We start from the raw sequence: 19045 nt of genomic DNA, 5'->3' as shown, positions 1-19045 counted from the left end.
TCAATTGGCTGATTAAAAATGAAATTATCCGATTGGCTGGTTCAGTGGAGAAACTCCAGTCATCGGGGGCTGTGAGTGGCTGTGGGTCAATCGCAACGTGGTCAAAGGTCAAATGCGAGTAATGGGACGCTCCCAATGTGCACAATTTTGTGCTTCTCTTCCGTTAGGTTTACGATTTTTTCGTTTTTTTTTTCCAAAGAGTATGAAAAAATCGTGGACATTATATCTGGGGATTCGGGGTAACAATTAACTTGTAACAACCAAAACGTGGGCATGAACTCCTGCTCATTGGCACTTGGCTGTGCCCATAGACATAAGGGAGAATTCACACCTTGGCAGCTACATTTTTGCTGGTTTTTGCCTTTAGGACTTTAGGTAAAAGTTCATATAGAAACAGTCTTCACTGTCTTCAAAGTGCGCGCGGCGCGCGGAGCATCCGGTCAATTCCGGCGGCATCCGGGCCGGGCGGGGCAATCCGGTGAGAGGTGAAGAGGTGAGATTCCGGATCCTGATAATCTGGATTTAGATCAATTTAGATTCCGGACGGCGGACGTTCCGGATTCCGGGCTGCTTGATTCTTGATATGAATAATGCTGACATCAGTTATATCACCATAATCACAAGGTGATTATGTGCAGTTGATTCAGTTGATCGGTTCATCGATATTTCGTTGTGTAAAAATTGCAATCTTTCGAAATGTATTTAGTTGGATTGACTGGTGGTATCGCCACCGGTAAGAGCACGGTTGCTGCTGTTTTTCGGGAACACGGCATCCCAGTTGTAGATGCCGATATAATTGCCCGAAAAGGTTAGGATGCAAACTTTAAATGACACATTTGTATTATTTTTGAACGACACTTATATTCCTTATGTTATTTTTCTTCTAAACTACATTTATTTCTAAACTTTATTAGATTTTTTTCCTTTGGCATAAAATCCATTCGATACTGTAAACTACAGTTGCATGATAAAGGCAAATATCAAGTTTAATTGTGCGCGGTATATAAGTATCGCAAATTTGAAATTTTGATAAGTAACGGCTGAAACAGATAAAGCGTTTGTCCAGAAATTCGTGGCATTTTGCGTTTATAGCGATGAATATTCTTTATATATGAAAAATTAAGAAACTTATGGATAACGCGATGTTTGTATGTGTGTATGTCCAGTTGTCGAGCCAGGAAAACCAGCGTGGCATAAAATACAGAAGGAATTTGGCCCGGATGTGTTTTTGGACACCAAACAATTGGACAGAGCAAAACTTGGAGATTTGATATTCAATGATGTCGAAAAGAGAAAGAAACTTAATGCCATCACGCATCCCGCGATATATAAAGAGATATACTGGCAGATTATCAAATACTTTTTGCAAGGTCATTCATTCATAGTCATCGATTTGCCGTTACTTTTCGAGACAGGGCACATGTTGAATTACCTGCACAAAATTATAGTTGTAACATGGTACGTATGGATTTCAATTAGTATGCTCACCAATGAAATAGTATTAAAGATCAACTTTAATAGTATTACTTTACATAATACTTAAAAATAATATTTTGTCGGTGGTATCGTGTTTTAGCTAAAATAGTGTATTGTTTTCTCTTTGAATTGGGAGAATATATGAAAGGAATTTTAGCTCTTTTAATTGCCTGTAAATCATCCTCTGTGATTTATCACTTCCAGCGAAGAGGACCTTCAGCTTCAACGATTAATGGAACGCACTGGATTTACAGAAGCTAAAGCAAAAGTAAGAATAGCTGCGCAAATGTCCTTGGAGAAGAAAGCAGAGATGGCAAATTTTGTAATTGAGAATTCCAGCAGTGCAAGAGATACCAAGGAGCAGACCATAAAAGTGATCAACGTGCTACGATCTTCCAAGCATCATTGGAAATTGCGTCTTCTAATCGGATTTTGTTGTACCGTACTGTTAGCTGGCACGTATTGGTTCAGAAACAGGAGTTCTAGATCTTTATCCACTGCCACATGAAATTTTTTTCTACTAAAATTATTCAGTTTAGAAACAAATAGACGTTTTCCTTAAATCATAGTTGCGTGATAAGAGCGAGCGTGTATTTTGTTAACTTTTGTACAGCAACGCATTCGGAAAATCGAAATTTTTATCAAGTATAAAGCAGATGACCGTAATGTATACATTTGTGGATTTGCAATTTTGTTGGGCTAGTCATTGTGTGATAAATTCAATTCTTTTATTCGACGCGACGAAATAGATTTCTGTACGAGTACTATTAGTTACACAAGTTACAACTATGTTCCGTTACAGATAATTACTCTTTTATAAAATTATGTTTTAATTGCAACATTATTAGAGCTAACGATAGGGCAAAGGGATACATAGTAGTTTATATCTATGTGTTTACGTGGAAGGGGCGCATGCATGCATGTGCGTTATGTACGTACATTTTAGGCAATAAAAAAGTTACTGTAGAGTACCTACATAAACTAGAGCTATCTTACTTGTGATCGAATAAGAGATAAGGAAGAGACAAAACGAGGTAGTTGCTCGTGAACGCTCGATTAGACAGCTCTCGTACAATTGCTACATCGAATTACAAGTTGAACTTTTTTGTATAATCTGTATTGAAGATGCATCGTGAATGAGTCATGTAATTAGCTACTAGCAATGCACTTGTCAAACTGGATGCAAAAAGTTATATAATAAATATAAATAAAACCAGATAATATATATTATTGCTATTAGACTTCTCTAGAATGACATATCCTTTTTTATTTTTTTTAAATTTAAACCAATAATGAAAAACTAAAATTTGTACCCATACTTTGTTATCTATACAGAAATTTCGCGCTCACAAGTACTCGAGGATAAAAACCACGTTCGTCTTTTCTTTTTTTTTAATAAAGTGCCTTTTAACATAAATTTATACGTAAAAGATTTTACATTTGTATGCATATATAAAATACGCGAGTACATAGTGCTCAATTTCTTACGTTAATTGTCGCAAAATATATACAAGTATCATATCGAGTCGTGATTAACAATCGTGATACAAAATCAGATGTATATCCATATTTGGTTTACAGCGCATTTCTTATACACTGCATCTCCCATATACTGTGTATAACTTATACACTGTGTATACGTATAAACGTAAATTTATATAATTGCTTCATCGTTCTAACAGAGAGTTGCTTACTTATTGTTAGTAATAAGTAAATTATAAAAACTGGTAAAGGACCATAAGTACTTAATTAAAATATTATTTAATGCGAGTTATATGCAACCAAACATTTGCTTACTAAAAGTAGAAGTAGAAAAATTCTCTCGGGTAAATAAAGGAGCAATGGAATACACTATGTACAATATCCCGTACGAAATAGCATAATAAGGTTGAGTAAGGTTCCGCAAATCCAGACCAATAAAGCGCGATGCGAACCTTTTCTATTAAATATATTTCTTAATATGCTACAATTCCTTACTTAATGTACTATATTTTTTCTAACCTTCTTTGTACTTATGTTAACGCATTATCTAAAAGAGATATTCCTTTTTTTTTATTTATATCTCCTTACTTAACAAATTTTTCGACGGTGCTCTTATCTATTACTATTCTCCAATTTAGCTTTACACAAAAATGAGATTAATATGATACTACGCAATGACATTATAATGCAATAAAAAGAAAAGAGATAAAGGAACATAATGTCACGTCGTAACTATATCTTGTAATTATAGATTGTCATTCCTGTTATTCTATTGTACAATTATACACACTTTGAACATATATAGCTGTCGACATTATCGACAATCGTTATTGCGTAGTTGTATATTATCGTATATCAAGAGACACGATAGTGTCAAGTACACGCGGAACGCGAGACCACCCCGTGTATCTTTACACGAGCCGGACCCGGGGAGTTGCGAGAATCCGAGATAACCGTCACTCAAAAGTATGTCACCCGTACTCAAAAAGTATATATATAATTTTATGCCTTTTATTTAGTTCAGACGATGAGAGGCCAAATAGTTCCAAATTACGTTCGTCTTTCTTGAATTTGGATAGCAACATCATGGGGCTGCGTAAAAAACGCAATTAAGTAAATCCATTGCTGATGAAAAGCGGAATGGGTAATTGGGAAGGCATACAAAGATCATTGGCGCTAAATTATTGCTGCAAATATTTCATGAGTAAGGATCGTAATTTATTTATAAATCATAAGATGAAGATAGCGATGAGGAAGAAGTAAAATAATAGCAACAAGAAAAAAGTCAGATATTGTTATAGAAGTGTCAGATACTGTTATAGAAGTGTGAATCAAGTTTTGGAAGATGGAAAACTGAAGCTTGATAGAAAACTTCCAATGTCTAGCAATATAAGCGAAGTTATCTAAAGTCGTGGATCAGCATAGTCAACTGATTGACACCTTGGAGAATGTGCTCGTGATCGTGGACAAATTGATGAATGAAACGAACGAAATGTCGCTGCAAGAAACCGCGAAGGCTTTCAGATATTTGCAAGACAATTATTATGAAGAGTACAAGATATACGAATTTTGTGAATTAGCCAGCAGTTTTGTAATGCCAAAGATAAAAGATTGCCTGTTCAATTGAAATCCAATGATGCAACCGAAACAGCCGATTAAATTACTTGAACAGTGGAAGTATCTTAGAGAATGGAGCTAGAGTACAACTCTTAAGACACGGACTATCCATTCATACGATCAATTAGTATGGAATGCTTGGATGCCGATCAGAGGAATCATACACTAAGTAAACCCTAGAATATAATATACGTCAATAAATTGATGGTAACTTAGGGCCAATTTCACCAACTACGGTTAGCTTAACCGACGGTTAAAGTTAACAGGATTGACCAATAGAAATGAATCCACCCTGCTAACTTTAACCGTCGGTTAAGCTAACCGTGGTTAGTGAAATTGGCTCTTAAAAAAGTAAAATTAATCACAAATGAATAGAATATGAAAAGATTTAGAAAGAGAGAGAGAATGATTATTACATCAATACAAATGTGTCTATTTACTACGGTGATACACTGCTTCATCCCACAGCCGCTGGTTTCTATCTTTCGTATGTACTTTCGAGCGTACTTGTAAGTTCCATTTAGTAAAAGTAAGATGGACGCGCATTATGATTCTTGATTCGCCTACATAGCCGAGTAGGTCGTACACCGTACATGTGTACATAGATATCCTATCAGATATTAAGTTCTTATTCTCGTGACGCAACTTATTGCAAGACAGGCCTAAGTTCCTGCGTCATAATAGGATAAGAAACGAGAGGCGCGGTCGCGCCAGATATCGACAAGGGTAAACTGGCGGGTTGCTGCGTGTTCGGTGGTTGCTGATTAGTCGCTTGGGGAGGCCCGGAGCCACTCATTGAAATAGTTTGCTGAGCCATGGTGACGATCGGCGGTGGTATCGAGACCGGTGCCATAGAGACCGCCGCGATAGAGACGGGAGCTACGGTCGCGATGCTCACGGGAACGGTAGCCACACTGGCAGTGACCGTTCGTAGGGTGCCCGCTGCCACGGCCGCGTTGACCATTTGTTGGGGTGTCGGAGCCTGCGACGGCGGAACTGTATTCGTAATCGTAACTGCCGGAACCGTTACAGCGGTCACGTTTGCGGTTCGTTTGCCTGACATTCTCAATTGAGCGTTTTGGTCCAATAGAAACTCGTTCGTCGCCGTCAAATCGCTGACCTAGATCGAGACACAAAGTGTACCCAAGTACATGAGTAAAAGCGAAATCGCGCGACATTTGGGCGATAACTCGTTTCTTTCTTTCTCTACGATATACCTGCTTCTTCAACTCTTCAATCTTCTTCCTCAACAGGACATTTTCATCCTCCAGGACAATGGCTCGTGCCTCGTTACGCGGTATTATGGGGTAATAATAGCTCGGCGTGACCGTCGGTTGAGTCGCATGCTGCTGACCCACGATTGGAGAGGCTTCGAAATGTACGAGTGTTTCACCCGATACTAATCGCCTCTTTGGTTCTGGCGGTCCGATGTAATCGGCTGGATGCGACGTGTTGTAACCAGCATTATTAGCAACCAAATTGTTATGATCCTGCATTTGCCAGTGGAAGCTACAATCATGAAATAAAGAGAGGAAGGGAACAAAGTTGTTACGTTAGAATTCTGCGCAAAACAATGTTGCAAGTTAAGCTCCTACGGCACAAGAAAGACATAAGAAAGAGGAAAATCCATGGATCCTCGATTACGATCCTTACCTTCTGTCCTCCTCGTATCTACGCCCATCGCCGCCGGCAGCACCGCCGTTGCTGGTGCCGTTGAAATTGTGCTGCGGTCTGGGCACGTTGTGATTGTGGGACGGCGACATCAGATTGTGCTGCGGCTCCTCCTTCTTCAAATGCCTAAACTTGCAATTGACCCTCTGGCAGCTGCCCTTCATAAAGTCCTTGCATAACGGATGATCCGGCTTGTCGTTGTTGCAGGTGTTGGATCGATTGAGGACATGAGGCGGCAGCTCACCGGTTGCTCTGAAACGCTTCTCTTCGCTCTCGGTGCAATGGAGAAACTTGCAGCCCGGCCAATTACACTTGCCGTTTTGGAAATCGTGGCAGAAGGTATATTCCTCGACGGGATCGTCCTCCGAACGCTCGTGAAGATACTTGCAGCGTTTTCCCCGGTGGCAGACATTTCTCAGAAAGTCCCGACAGATCCGACTCGCGGCGGCGTCGGTGGGGTCAGTCGCGTTCACGTTCAATCCCCCCGCCATCCCGCCGACCGCCTGCTGATGCTGCCCCGTCGTCGACGTTCCCGCCGTCCCGCTGCTTTCCAACTTTACCTTCAGTTTTTTCATCGGTGGCACATGGTGATTCGCACGTCGAACTACGATCGATCGACGAACCGGCTAAGCGCAGCTAATACGACGCGCGCCCCTGAATAAAGAAAAAGAGACGACGGTAGATTAACGATGGATTAACGGTAGTGTGACAACGATATTATTAGTGCTTCGACAAGGAAACTTTGCGCCGTATTTGCTAAATACGACGTACTTACGATATATAAGCCGTTGATTTGCATTCAAAACTCATATACTCATGTATTTGACTTAATCTTTACAGCGTTAAATTTAGGTGGCGATGGGATATATTAAAAGTACGAGAGACTTTTCAATCTTCTTTAATTAATTAAGTTAGTTTTTTTATCTTTATTTCCCCTTTTCGTATAATGACTATTACATCGGTAGTAAGATTATATCAACATTACTATGTACAGCATTTTTATTTACCATATGTACTTTGATAATTTGATATATACGCTTGATCTGCCAAGAAAGTGAGCTCGCCTAAACGAACGAACGAACGAGCGAGCGAGCGACCGACCGACCGACCAACTTGCGGCGTACTTTTTTGGAAAATGTCACGTACACCTTTGTTTTCGCCGCGACACACAATAATTCTGTTATCTAATGCGGTACAAGTACGCAGTAAACATGGCACTCTCTAAACTAAACTAACGAATTAAGAAAATACTGTCAATTTCCCCGTTTTACGTTTCGTATCAAAAGAATTAATATAGAAAACTACGGTTATATTGGATCTTCTCGCTTTAAGACGTTATTAGATGATATCAAGGCCATTCCAAGGTAGAATCGATAGAACGGTACTGACAATGAGTGCTGAGAGAAATTTGCCTTCGAGAAGTAAATACATACGTATCCGCTTATTAATTTTATTAGGTCGCTCGAACGAATATGCTCTTGTATATTGTCACGCTACCCAATATGTATACATATGTATGAAGGGAAGAAAATTAAGATATCATTGTGCAAAGAAAGGTCAAAGGCCAAAACTTGACCCAAAACTCGCCGCAAGACCATGATGCGTTTCGCGATCAAATTTTCGCTCGAGAACAATGCACTTATCATCAGAAGAGGCGCGAGAGTAACGCTGCAACATATATAATATACGCATGCTAATGTATACGTGAGTGATCGATTGTCTCTCTCCAACTCTCTCACTCTCGCTCTCACTCTCACTCCCCTGCAAAGGTCGTTCCCAACTCTTAAAGTCGCCCTCAACTAAAGAGCTTGAAAAAAGAAAGCGTGTTATCTGATTCGAATGAGACGAGTACGAATGATTATGTATTGTTTTTCGCGCGCAAATTACTTTCTACAATTAATTATATACAAATGTACGACGATTTTGAATAATCGAAAATGACAATGTGTGCGCGTGTACACGTGTGTGTGTGTGTGTGTGTGTGTGTGTGTGTGTGTGTATGTTTATATCTTTTTTTTTGTTTTGAGATGCACGGGAGAGAGTACATTCTCGTAAATTCTCTATCCGCAGTAAAGGATACAGATTTAATTTTTAGAATATGCTATAGAAGGAGAAACATATCGTTTAAACAAGCAAACATGCAACGAAATACATAATATATTATAAAATTGAGCCGTATTAGGAGATATGATACTTAGCAGCTTGGCAGCATGTTGAACATTTTACGTGGTATCGTGCTTACATTTTCTCCAGCTACTTTTACTCCTCAGAGAACGTAAGTCGAGCTTCCGTGTTGTGAGAGATATACATATTCAATAAACGATTTTTGTCCCGTCTTTGATCTTGCTCCTCCTTCGTAAAGCGTACTAACGCGACACATTATTCTTGTTTAACATCGCACTTTATAACGAGAGGCTCTTTATCCTTAGCCCCGAGAAGACTTGATTCGGAAAATTAAACAGAAAGATACATATATATATATATATACACAATTCTTAACGATTGTTTGTATAAAAAACATTAAATTGTGCTCGATGTGGTCGTCCTCAAGCGACAAAATGGATAGCTTAACGAAATTTACAGTTAATTACAGTCGATATTGTAAAAGAAAGAAAAATAAATGAAAAAGGATAAAACGTTCGTCGTGGAGCGTGTTATATGTACAGAAAGGAATATTAGATGGCAGGAGAGAAAGAGGCGCGATTAGAATATCTTCTCCAGTAGCATCCACACCAGCATAATCGCGATAGGTGCCACGTAATGTATCGGTACGGTGTAATTTGCACTTAGCAGATCACCGCACTGTGATTTGAGGGACACGTATTTCTTCGACAGCTCCGCTTTCTCCTCGACGAACGCGTTGTACTTTTCTTTCACTATAACCAGCTCCTCGTTGACTTCCTGCATCCGCTGCGCCTCGTTCTTCGCGCGGTAGTACAGCTCCTTCAGCCTGTCGATGACGATCTCGTTCGGCTCGCGTATCAGCCAGTCCTTCAATTCCTCCAGCTCTTTTTGCACCATCTGCCGCGCTTCCAGGCTATCCTCGCCTCTTAACGAATCCAGAGAACCGATTAACGTCTGCAGTATATAGTCTCTGGAATGAAAAGCTTGTTGTATCGTATCATTTTTCGTGACGGGTTTTAAAGTTTTAACGTAATCTCCTTCTGCGCGCTCTTCGCACTCCGGCTCAACATCATTATCCTGGTGGTGGTGGTGGTGGTGGTGGTGGTGGTGGTGGTAGTGCTGCTTATCTTTTTTGTCGCGCTTATCTATCGCAAGATCGACGATAGAACTGTCTAACGTATCCTCAATGCCCACGGAGGCACTTTCTTCCGTCGAAATCTCCGCGACTCGATCATCTTTGGCAATTTGTTTTATTGGCTCGTAATGTACATCCGATTGTGGACGGTACACGGCATTTGCGAATCGTACCTCCATCTTGCCATGTGCCTGCTTGGACGCTTGTTCCGTGTCCGGATCCTCCTTCTTATTCTCTATAACGCTCTTCTCGCTCGTGTCGTCGTTCGTAATACTGCATGTGTCGTCGGTCGCTTCCGAGTTTGTGTCGGAGTCTCCATTGGTATCGCTGTTGTCTAGGTTGTCTAGGTTGGCCAAGTTTCCATTGACTAAAGTTCGTCTGGACGATAACGACGATAATGACGATAATGGCGGTGGAACAATATATTCCGTGAGACTATCTTCAGCCGTCGTCTGCAAATCGTCCATCTGGTCTTTGGTGAAGGATACGTCGGATTTCAGCTGCTTCGGATCAACATCTGACGAATTAAACTGATTATCTTGCTCACTCTTGGTGAAGTAAAAATTAATCTCGCTGTCCACCTCCATATTATCGACATGAATAGAATTCAATTGGTTAAGAATAGCGTTTATAGCCTCTATGGGATTCTCCTCGCCCTTCGAGTCCAAGTTCTCGCTGACCTCCAGCTTTAGATTCATATCTTGCAGAGTCTGCGCGTAATTTCTCAAGGCGGTGATTTGCTTATAAATATTGACGGAATCTAATCGAGAATCGTGCAACCTCGCCCGCAAATTCTTCTCGATTTTTGATTGATCCTCGAGCCGTTTCGCGAGATCACGTTTCTCTTGTTCCGCGCTGAGCAGCACATCCTTTACCTTCTCCTCGCTCTCCATGAGCTTGTTGGTGGTCTCCTGGAGCTTCCTCTGCGCTTCCGCATATTTCGCGCTGAGCTCCTGAAGCTCCGTTTGGGTGTACTTGGCTACGTTATGCAAACTTTGACATTCTTCCTCCGTTTCGTTCAAACGTCCCTCCAATTGCACAAGTCTCTGCGTGACCTCCAGTTTCTCCTGCAAAACTTTCTGTAACGCTTCCTTGGCGGCGTTCTGATATTGCGCCTTCTCATCCTGAAGCTTGGCAAGTTCGTTTCTGATTTTGTCCTCGGTATAGTTCTTGGAATACACCGTCAGTTGACTCTCGACGGTCATTACCCACGATAGTAGACGATCCTCCGTGATCAATGCCTTCCACGATTGGTTGGCGGCTTTCCGAGTATTCTCCACCAGTTGCTGCAAATAGCCCAGTTTAGAGTACAAGGCTTTCTCTCGTCTCGACGCCTCCTGCATTATCTGATTAAGCTTGTAAAGATCCTCGAGGGAGACGTTCCCAGCGGGTGAACTGACGGAGGTGCTGAGACTGGCCTTGGCTTCCTTCCCGTCCGGCAGGTACAGCTTCAAGGTCGCGACTATACACCCATGGGTGACCTTCTTGGTATTTTCCACAACGTCCACGCCAAATTGCACTATATCCCCGGAGCATACCTCCTTGGGCGTTGACTCCAACCCGGAAGCGCTGAGTCTCTGATTATTCACAAACGTACCGTTGCTGCTGCACGTGTCCTGCAAGTAAAACTTACCGGAGGAGTACCATAGCAGCGCGTGATTCCTCGACAACACTTTGCAATCGAAAATCGCGTTATTTGTCGCGGCTCTCGCCCTGGCCACCGAACGACCAATCTTGACCGGTTGCTCCAACGTCAACGTACGCTCCTGGAAGGGATGGGAATTGTCCCGGCAGATCAGAACCCCTTTCGCGATCATCTTGTTGTTGTTGGTGGTGTTGGTGTTGTTGTTGTTGTTGTTGTTGTTGTTGTTATTATTGTTGTTGTTGCTGTTGTTGTTCTGCGTATTGTTCTGGTTCAAGTTGGAGTTGTTCTGCCCAGCGGGCGAACTGGCATTTTGTACCCAACCACCGCTGCTAGCTACAACCATAGCCGAGATGGATGGTAAGCCGAGCGAATTCGAGGAAGAGTCCTTTCACGAACGTAAATCGAATCGTTGTAAATCCCGTCGGAGGAAACAGCGAAAAGAGAATTATCAGCTTCGAGAGCTGTATCGCGTAACCGCGACCCCGTGACCGTGACGGCTAGATCTTCGGTTAGTGCTTCGCACGTCAAACGTGTCGAATATATGAGCGCGCTCCTCAAGCTCGGTCACGAGGATCCCGACGTGACCTTTCGGAACCTGTCGCCTGACACGACGAGGCGTGACGACATCGTGTCCGGCATGTTTTCTTCCTCAATGAAATATCACTGCACCCGTGCACCGGCCGTCGGCCGTCACTCTCTCGCAGCACTCCTCCCTATCGCTCTCTCTCTCCCTCTCTCTCTCTCTCTCTCTCTTCCTCCTTCGTTCGATCAGCGAATGTCTCCGCGGACTCGACCACGGAACTCAGCGGAAGTCCGGTCCCGTTTGGCAGACGCCACGCATCGACCGATTCGAGTCGAGTCGAGGCGAGGCGAGTCGAGTCGATCTCCCAGGATCGAAATCGGGTCAGCGAAACACGCGGGACGTCTCCGTCGCGACTCCGACGACGTCGTCCAGCTCCCGTGCAGGCGTGAACGCTGCGAACACGCTCAGCCGAACGTGGGTTACGCTCTCTCTCTCGCGCGCTCGCGCTCGCGCGATGTCGTCCGCGCCAGCCTGACACGCGTCGGACACGCAGCGTCGGCGACCGGAGATGAATCGGCGACGGCACTACCGCGGACTTTCGCGCACCAACGAAAAATATTGCGCACGTACGGACGACGTATGGGACTCCGTGAAAATACAATGGTTCGCTGTTCCCCGCGTCCGGACTCCGGTCCGGAGTGCCAGCCGTGTTCCAGTTCCGCGTTCCACCGTTTCCTCCCCCCTCTCCTCCTCCTCCCCCACGTTAGTCATGCGGGTGGGGAAGAGGGGCGCGTGGCGCGGAATACCTACATTACCTATCAACCTAACCTTGCTTACCTAGCGCCAAGGTATACATATTATACGCATATACGCCTCTCTCGCAGGGTCCGGGAGAAAAGATAAAAGAAAAATCCGATTATAAGAATACGTAGATAATAATATCTTTCTCATTATGTCAATTATGTGATATGTGTGTGACGTTCGCCATATAACGCGGACGCGTGAAAAAAACGTCCCTACGATCTTGTGATCATTTATTTAATTATTGAATAATAATAATAATAATGTATCTTAAATTGCATATTTCTTTTCCTCTTACAATGCTAGTTTTATATATTAATACGGATAATATGGCCACAATTTTTATAAACCTACACTAAAAGGGCCGATATCACAGTCTCCGATTAACGTGATCCTCCGATTAAACTCACTCTGCATCTCTTTCTAACTGTCTTTTCGTCTCTTTCTAGGGGGACAGTTAGAAAGAGATGCAGAGTGAGTTTAATCGGAAGATCACGTTAATCGGAGACTGTGATATCGGCCCTAAGTTGAACTTATATATATACCTATATATATTTCAGTTCAAATCATCAAAAACTCGAGTCTTTCGTCCGAATTTTCGAAGGAAAACTTTTCGAAAATTTACAGGAATCGACCTTTCCAACACGGCCTTTCCACACGAGAATATAACCTCTCAAGTACGAGCATAACCTAAAAGGACAAAAAAGTTCGCGTTGAACATAGCATTTCGCAAAATTTATTATTAATCTCCTTGAAGAAGGCTAAGAAGCGAGTATAAATCATCGGAAGCTTGAATCATCGCGAGAGAATCTCTGAGGTATTACATTTGTAAATTAGATAATTTTCACATTTTGTCGTCATCGCGTACATCTTGTGACAAAATCTATTATTCTGTTTCCAGTGCTTCACGAAATACTTTCCTATAACGTATTAAGTATAAACAATCCATTTCATTCCGAACATCCGAACGATGTCAGACGATGAGGATTACATGTCCGATAAATTTCTACAAGATTCCGAACAACGTGCCTCGTCGAGTCTTATATACAGACATTCTGATAGGAGAGAATTTACATTGATGAAGAGAAAGGCTGAAATTCAGTCTAGGATGAAGGAACGCAACAAGTCGATGCGAGTAGTCGAAGCGGAAAAAAGGGAGGAAGGCTTGTCATCTGCCATTACCAGCGCAAATAAAGGTCTGTACTTAATCTATATAGATTATATGGAATGCAGATAAATTTCTGATGGGCTAAGAATGGAAAAAAAGTGCTAATTGCGAGAAATAATTTCGAGATTTACCTTGTCCCCAGGTTTTGAAATGCTAATGAAGATGGGATACAAACCTGGTCAAGGAATAGGCAAGACTCAATCGGGAATGACTGAACCAATTCCTGTAGAAGTGAAGGCGGATAGGCAAGGTCTGGGAAAAACGCTAAAGAAAAAGAATTCGTACAAGCATGAGAACACAAATGCAAAATTAGATAACATGGATACCAGAGATTTCCGTAACAGGATAGCCCAAGAGAAGGCGGAACAGTTGCAAAAGATCGATTTGTACAAAAGTCAGAAGGTTTGCCAAGAATTAGATGCTAAAGAAAATATCAAGGAACCTGAAGAATCGTGGTTTTGGCTAGAGAGCAAGGAAGAAAAAGAAGCTGACGACACTAACGACGATGACGATGACGACGATGACGATGACGACGACGACGACGACGACGACGACGACACCAAGAACGACGAAACACTTAGCAATTTAGAAAAACTCGATATTCTTACTAGATATTTAAGAAAGAAATACTTTTACTGCATCTGGTGCGGAACCAAGTTCAACGACGAAGACGATTTAAGAGATAATTGCCCGGGAAGTATGAGAAACGACCATTGAATATGTTAAATGTATATATTATCGATAATATTATCTTTACGCTACGTTAGAAAACTGATATCAATAAATTTTGGACGTCATTAAAAATATTCTCTATTCTTGTCGAGCGTGTACATTAGAACACGATATAATACACGAACCTTAGGTAAAATTACATTACTTAAATACATGATCAACCCCATTGTGTACACGAGACATAAAAGACCCATTAGCGGGTATGATGCAAAACATCGAAAAAGTCATGTTCCGGACGAGAAAAAATCGAGCACTGAGCAACTCTAAGAGCAACTCTAAGGAGAGTCGTTATTCCTCACCCTCACGACCGAACTATGCTATTAAGGCAGCAGGGGATCGCTATGACCCCTGGCTTTTACACGCGATGGAAAAGAGAGTGAGAAATTACCTATAAAAGCATCTTGTTTGACTCTCTCTTCTTTCATTTCATCCGAAAACTTGTACGGTGACTGTTTGTTAAATATTTCAATAAAAACGAGTAACGATACACTATAATGTTGGTAGCCCCCAAGTCATTGCTAATCCTCGTGGTTTATGTTACAACAATCAGCGATGCTGAAATAACCGAGGTAGATGACGAAAGCTGCGAGACCCTACAGTCGGAAGTACGCATTACCAAAGACGAATACGATGAGATAGGACGTCTGAGAAGAACATGTAGCGGTGATATATCGGTCACCAAATGTGAAGGATTCTGTAACTCGCAAGTACAGCCAAGCGTTGTCACTACTACGGGCTTCTCGAAGGTAAGTCGATGTGATATCTCGTGCAAAGGAAGATGTATAAGATATATTGCCTGTAAGTTGTAATTATCTTTTTTTTTTTTATATATAACAGGAGTGCTACTGTTGCCGTGAGAGTTATCTGAAAGAAAGATTCGTCGTCTTAAATCAATGCTACGACGCGGATGGAATTAAATTGATAGGCATGGATGACGAGACGATGGAGATCAAGATACGAGAACCCGCCGAATGTAAATGCATCAAGTGCGGCGATCTCGCGAGATAAGAGCAACAACGACTTGAAATATAATCTGTATATTCTCTCAGTGCACAGTGAAATCGCAACAATTATATATGACAGTTATTATATCTGTATGATAGATAAATGAAAATAAATGAAAATATATGTAATGACGACAAAAATAAATAGTATTTCTAATGTATTTACAATATAACCTCTCCCCCCTATTTACAGCCCTGATCTCTCTCTCTCTCTCTCTCTCTCTCAGTGCGCGCATTTTTATAATACTTGTGACGATAAATGCAAAATTCCACAAAAGTTAATTTTCTTTAAATACAATCGTACAGAACATATATGTGTATAATTTAATCTTGTATATCGTTACAGATAAATATAAATCATTTGAAAAAAATTTGATATTTGATATTAATATTGATATTGATTCTGAATTTTCCTTTAACGAAAATGTTGGCGCACAAATAGTTAGCAAATTTTGAGAGATTAAAATCTTTGAACTTTGACTTGATTCTATACATAATATAAGAGAAAGCTTTATTGAATCGTACACATGTGTGAGTGCAATGAAGAATATTTCCTACGATGTATTTCGTAGTTTATTTTGTCATCTATATATTATTACTTAAAACAACAAGATGTTAGAAACGTTTCTTCTCAGCAAATTTGATCCTACAAACTTTAAACTTTTAATTATCGAAATTTTTAATATTTTTGGATAACTTATTGTTAGTCCTAAATCAAAATGCTGTTACGATAAAGTTTAATAGAAATGCACTTGGAAAGAATTAAGATATAATGGTCTATTGTTGTTTATTTAAACTAAATATATATAAAAGTGTCGTTTCTGTCATTTATAAATAGATTCTTATTGAATATTTTTAGTAAGCTTAATTTTTAAATTGTGTAAAGAAAATTGTGCAAATATTTTGTCATAAGTGAATAAAATTATCTTGGTCACATATTTACAATGTTTTATAGAGATAATGACACATATTAAGAATATGTTTGGTATATATATTATAATTTCTAAGTAGAATCATGAGTAAACTTTTATGTTATTTAACAAGAAAAAATCTAGCACTATTGCATATAAATTTAGCAAACATGTCAGGAATAATTTTCTTATGTATGTCTATATATACATATATATATATATATATATATATATATACACGTGTGTGTGTGTGTGTGTGTAGTGATTTTGATACATAGCAATACTGCTAAGATATAACCGAAGAAAGGGAAAAATATGGCCACCTGCGGTGTATAAAAGCTTACGACGTAGGACTTACAAGCGCAGTAAAGTGCTAGGAAGGGAAGGCAATGTACCGTTCGAGAGACAAGCTCTTCCGTTACTTTGGTAAATAAGCTAGCATCTAACAGTACGTTTGCAAAATTTAAGTAATTTCCTCAGTCGTCTTTCTTGCAAGTTGTAGAATATTTTTTGAAAATTGTATGTAAAACAGATGTTAAGTATTTATGTACTTACCGTGGACAGTGATCAATGGATGGCTGATATGCTTGTTGTACGGTGGCACAGAAGCGATCGTTGGGGTCGACGAGTGTCAGGCAACGCGCGTGATACACTTCCTTCAGTATCCAGGTTGTGTTCCAAAACCGATTCCCAGTTATGCGTGTAGAGGACGATGTAGCAGTTATCTGCAGGTAAGAAAGGCCAGTTATAGATTAGTGACAATCTTTCAATGTATGCAGTATGCGCGAAGCGTGCAATCTATCTCAACTGATAGTTTTACAATTTTACAATCTTAAAGGCAATAACAATGTGATGCATATGGGCAAGAGTTGTACGTTTTCAAGTAGGGCACATGAAAATTTCTTAGGAATAGCTAATGTGGTACCGTGGTACTTAATACTCACGAGGCATGTTGAAACATAATATCTTGCATAAACGATTCTGAAACTACACATAGGCGCATTCTCTAAATCTTATTGTTAGCCCTACGAGTGGGGGAGTCTCGTACGTTCCATATAGCCAAGTATATACACGCATGAAGCAAGAACACTTAAGAAATACGAATGTGAGTCGCGACCGATCTGATACCGTAAAATCGCAAGTATTTCGTCTGACGTTTGACAGAGTCCATTATCTTTTCTCTCTCTCTCTCTCTCTCTCTCTCTCTCTCTCTCTCTCTCTCTCTCTCTCTCTCTCTCTCTCTCTCTCATACACACACACGCGCACGAACACTGTTTAACGCAACGAGAGAGAACTGAGCGCTGAGCGCGCATGAGACATGAGAAGACACGTACATACATATGAGAAACGTTCGGCTTGTTAACATGCACAGGTGTCCGGGTCCAAGATGTGGCAAATGGAGAGGAGCTGCATGTGCTGTCAGGAAAGCGGCGAGAGAGAGGCTAGTGTCTCTCTGTTCTGTCCGCGGGCGAAACCAGGGGAGATGAAGTTCAGGAAGGTGAGACGTGAGACGTGAGACCGCTGACCGCCCAGTCGCCCACGGACGCGGCAGTCGGGACGGTTGACACGGTTGACGCGATCGTTAGCCGGTCGTAAACAGAATCGCGTGAACGTGAACGCGATTCATGCGATCAGACGCGATCGCGCGCCGTTGACTGTTCACTCGCTTTCTCTCACCGATTACGCGTCAACGAGATCCGCAACAAAAACAAAGCCCGAAGGCCCGAAGCCGTTCGACAGTCGACACCGCGACACCGCACCACCGCACCACGAGTTTCTCCGTTCTCGCGCGGCCATATTGTTTTCGTGCGCGGCCAATCGGCGCTCGGCCTCGGCCGTAGTCCCCAGTAGTCCCGTAGTGCGCCGCGTAACTAGCAGGGGCGCCTAATTTCAAAATTTCAAAAGCTTTATTGCAATCGACTTTTGCCGTTTGCGTTAATTCACGCGTTCATTTTACCTGTATCTGTTCATCAGGTTATCACCAAGGCGCCGTTGGAATGCATGTGCAGACCGTGCACCAGCGTAGAAGAGTACGCGATAATACCCCAGGAGATCGCGGGATTCGCCGACGAGGGCCCTTTTGCGACGTCCGCGCACTTCAGACGGTCCTCTGGCTTGCGATAGACAGGCACGAGCCGCACGACTCACGAGGCACGAGGAAAATGGAAAATCGCGCCCACCATAACGGCGCGATTTATTTTATTTTATTCTATTCTATTCCCTATTATACATTATGATAACTAATAAAGAGAATCTCTAACGACCATGTGTCGATCTTTCTCGATCGGACGAGATATGCGAGCGAGGCTGCAGCAGATTTATAAACGCGCGCGATATACACGTTACGTGTGCGTGCAAGTCGTGCAATTCTCTTCCCTATCCCTCTTCTCATCCTTCTCGCGGAATTGTAGATGCTCCCTTTCGGCTCCTTTGCTAAGAAAAAAGTCTTATTATTTCTCGTCACGAATATTCAATGTCGTTTTCTTGGAAAACCAAATCTCGTTCTGTATTATTTTTTTTTTTTTCATGTAGTTACTCTCCTACCGTAACACCAGTTCTGGGACCACCCATGTATGCAAATCGTTTCGTGCAAAGTTGCGTTTTACGAATCCTGAATTCTTCAGCTTGCCTAAAGAAAGTGCGTCTGCAATAAACTTGGAGAAAAATCGTTGCGGAAAGAAGCAAAAAAGAAGAAATGATATGATAAAGAAGGTTCAGGCAGGGATACGCGTAGAATAGGAAACGCAAGAGATAAC

General features: G+C 41.5%; 6 protein-coding genes across 10 annotated transcripts; 4 read left to right on the top strand and 2 right to left on the bottom strand.

Annotated features, from left to right (window-relative positions):
* Window positions 1-499: 499 nt before the first annotated feature.
* On the top strand, window positions 500-2703 carry Dpck (Dephospho-CoA kinase). Its single transcript, XM_071716612.1, has 3 exons — window positions 500-808; window positions 1167-1458; window positions 1681-2703. The coding sequence occupies exons 1-3, from the start codon at window positions 697-699 to the stop codon at window positions 1982-1984; spliced, it is 708 nt and encodes a 235-aa protein (XP_071572713.1). The 5' UTR covers window positions 500-696; the 3' UTR covers window positions 1985-2703.
* A 151-nt stretch (window positions 2704-2854) lies between these two features.
* LOC139778590 (uncharacterized) lies at window positions 2855-16984 on the bottom strand. 2 transcript variants are annotated; one of them, XM_071716604.1, is made up of 4 exons: window positions 16845-16984; window positions 6229-6900; window positions 5793-6084; window positions 2855-5695 (listed from the first exon to the last, which is right to left on the bottom strand). In XM_071716604.1, the coding sequence occupies exons 2-4, from the start codon at window positions 6819-6821 to the stop codon at window positions 5222-5224; spliced, it is 1359 nt and encodes a 452-aa protein (XP_071572705.1). In that variant the 5' UTR covers window positions 6822-6900; window positions 16845-16984; the 3' UTR covers window positions 2855-5221. The 2 variants fall into 2 exon arrangements, with proteins under 2 accessions (XP_071572705.1, XP_071572706.1); XM_071716605.1 differs by lacking the exon at window positions 16845-16984 and adding an exon at window positions 8489-8609.
* Slmap (Sarcolemma associated protein) lies at window positions 7129-12376 on the bottom strand. The gene has a single exon (XM_071716596.1). It carries the CDS (start codon window positions 11491-11493, stop codon window positions 8950-8952), a length of 2544 nt encoding a protein of 847 aa, XP_071572697.1. The 5' UTR covers window positions 11494-12376; the 3' UTR covers window positions 7129-8949.
* LOC139778592 (G patch domain-containing protein 11) lies at window positions 12385-14869 on the top strand. 3 transcript variants are annotated; one of them, XM_071716609.1, is made up of 4 exons: window positions 12385-12521; window positions 13102-13291; window positions 13376-13670; window positions 13785-14869. In XM_071716609.1, exons 3-4 carry the CDS (start codon window positions 13445-13447, stop codon window positions 14357-14359), a joined length of 801 nt encoding a protein of 266 aa, XP_071572710.1. In that variant the 5' UTR covers window positions 12385-12521; window positions 13102-13291; window positions 13376-13444; the 3' UTR covers window positions 14360-14869. The 3 variants fall into 3 exon arrangements, with proteins under 3 accessions (XP_071572710.1, XP_071572709.1, XP_071572708.1); XM_071716608.1 differs by lacking the exon at window positions 12385-12521 and adding an exon at window positions 12534-12699 and having other exon boundaries at window positions 13035-13291; XM_071716607.1 differs by lacking the exon at window positions 12385-12521 and having other exon boundaries at window positions 12939-13291.
* On the top strand, window positions 14614-15539 carry Pburs (Partner of Bursicon). Of its 2 annotated transcripts, XM_071716614.1 has the most exons (3): window positions 14614-14750; window positions 14925-15120; window positions 15212-15539. In XM_071716614.1, exons 1-3 carry the CDS (start codon window positions 14689-14691, stop codon window positions 15380-15382), a joined length of 429 nt encoding a protein of 142 aa, XP_071572715.1. In that variant the 5' UTR covers window positions 14614-14688; the 3' UTR covers window positions 15383-15539. The 2 variants fall into 2 exon arrangements, with proteins under 2 accessions (XP_071572715.1, XP_071572717.1); XM_071716616.1 differs by lacking the exon at window positions 14614-14750 and having other exon boundaries at window positions 14869-15120.
* Window positions 16339-18553, top strand: Burs (Cuticle-tanning hormone bursicon). Its single transcript, XM_071716647.1, is given in 5 exon segments — window positions 16339-16363; window positions 16593-16715; window positions 16854-17020; window positions 17662-17787; window positions 18264-18553. Coding segments are annotated over 5 exon segments (591 nt in total). The 3' UTR covers window positions 18414-18553.
* Window positions 18554-19045: the final 492 nt, after the last annotated feature.

Source organism: Temnothorax nylanderi, unplaced genomic scaffold (genome assembly GCF_030848795.1).
Source record: "Temnothorax nylanderi isolate EJ_2023f unplaced genomic scaffold, tnyl_v1.0 TNYL_tig0189_pilon, whole genome shotgun sequence".
Classification (NCBI taxonomy): Eukaryota; Metazoa; Arthropoda; class Insecta; order Hymenoptera; family Formicidae; genus Temnothorax; species Temnothorax nylanderi.
This window is presented reverse-complemented; position numbering and strand designations above follow the sequence as displayed.

Coding starts and splice junctions, on each gene's coding strand:
- LOC139778592 (XM_071716609.1), top strand. CDS start 13,445: ATGTCAGACGATGAGGATTACATGTCCGATAAATTTCTACAAGATTCC. Junction 13,671..13,784: donor CATTACCAGCGCAAATAAAG/GTCTGTACTTAA, acceptor CCTTGTCCCCAG/GTTTTGAAATGCTAATGAAG.
- Dpck (XM_071716612.1), top strand. CDS start 697: ATGTATTTAGTTGGATTGACTGGTGGTATCGCCACCGGTAAGAGCACG. Junction 809..1,166: donor CGATATAATTGCCCGAAAAG/GTTAGGATGCAA, acceptor GTGTATGTCCAG/TTGTCGAGCCAGGAAAACCA. Junction 1,459..1,680: donor AAAATTATAGTTGTAACATG/GTACGTATGGAT, acceptor TATCACTTCCAG/CGAAGAGGACCTTCAGCTTC.
- Slmap (XM_071716596.1), bottom strand. CDS start 11,493: ATGGTTGTAGCTAGCAGCGGTGGTTGGGTACAAAATGCCAGTTCGCCC.
- Pburs (XM_071716614.1), top strand. CDS start 14,689: ATGCTATTAAGGCAGCAGGGGATCGCTATGACCCCTGGCTTTTACACG. Junction 14,751..14,924: donor TACACGCGATGGAAAAGAGA/GTGAGAAATTAC, acceptor TACAACAATCAG/CGATGCTGAAATAACCGAGG. Junction 15,121..15,211: donor CTACTACGGGCTTCTCGAAG/GTAAGTCGATGT, acceptor TATATATAACAG/GAGTGCTACTGTTGCCGTGA.
- LOC139778590 (XM_071716604.1), bottom strand. CDS start 6,821: ATGAAAAAACTGAAGGTAAAGTTGGAAAGCAGCGGGACGGCGGGAACG. Junction 6,085..6,228: donor AGATACGAGGAGGACAGAAG/GTAAGGATCGTA, acceptor TCATGATTGTAG/CTTCCACTGGCAAATGCAGG. Junction 5,696..5,792: donor TTGAAGAGTTGAAGAAGCAG/GTATATCGTAGA, acceptor GTCTCGATCTAG/GTCAGCGATTTGACGGCGAC.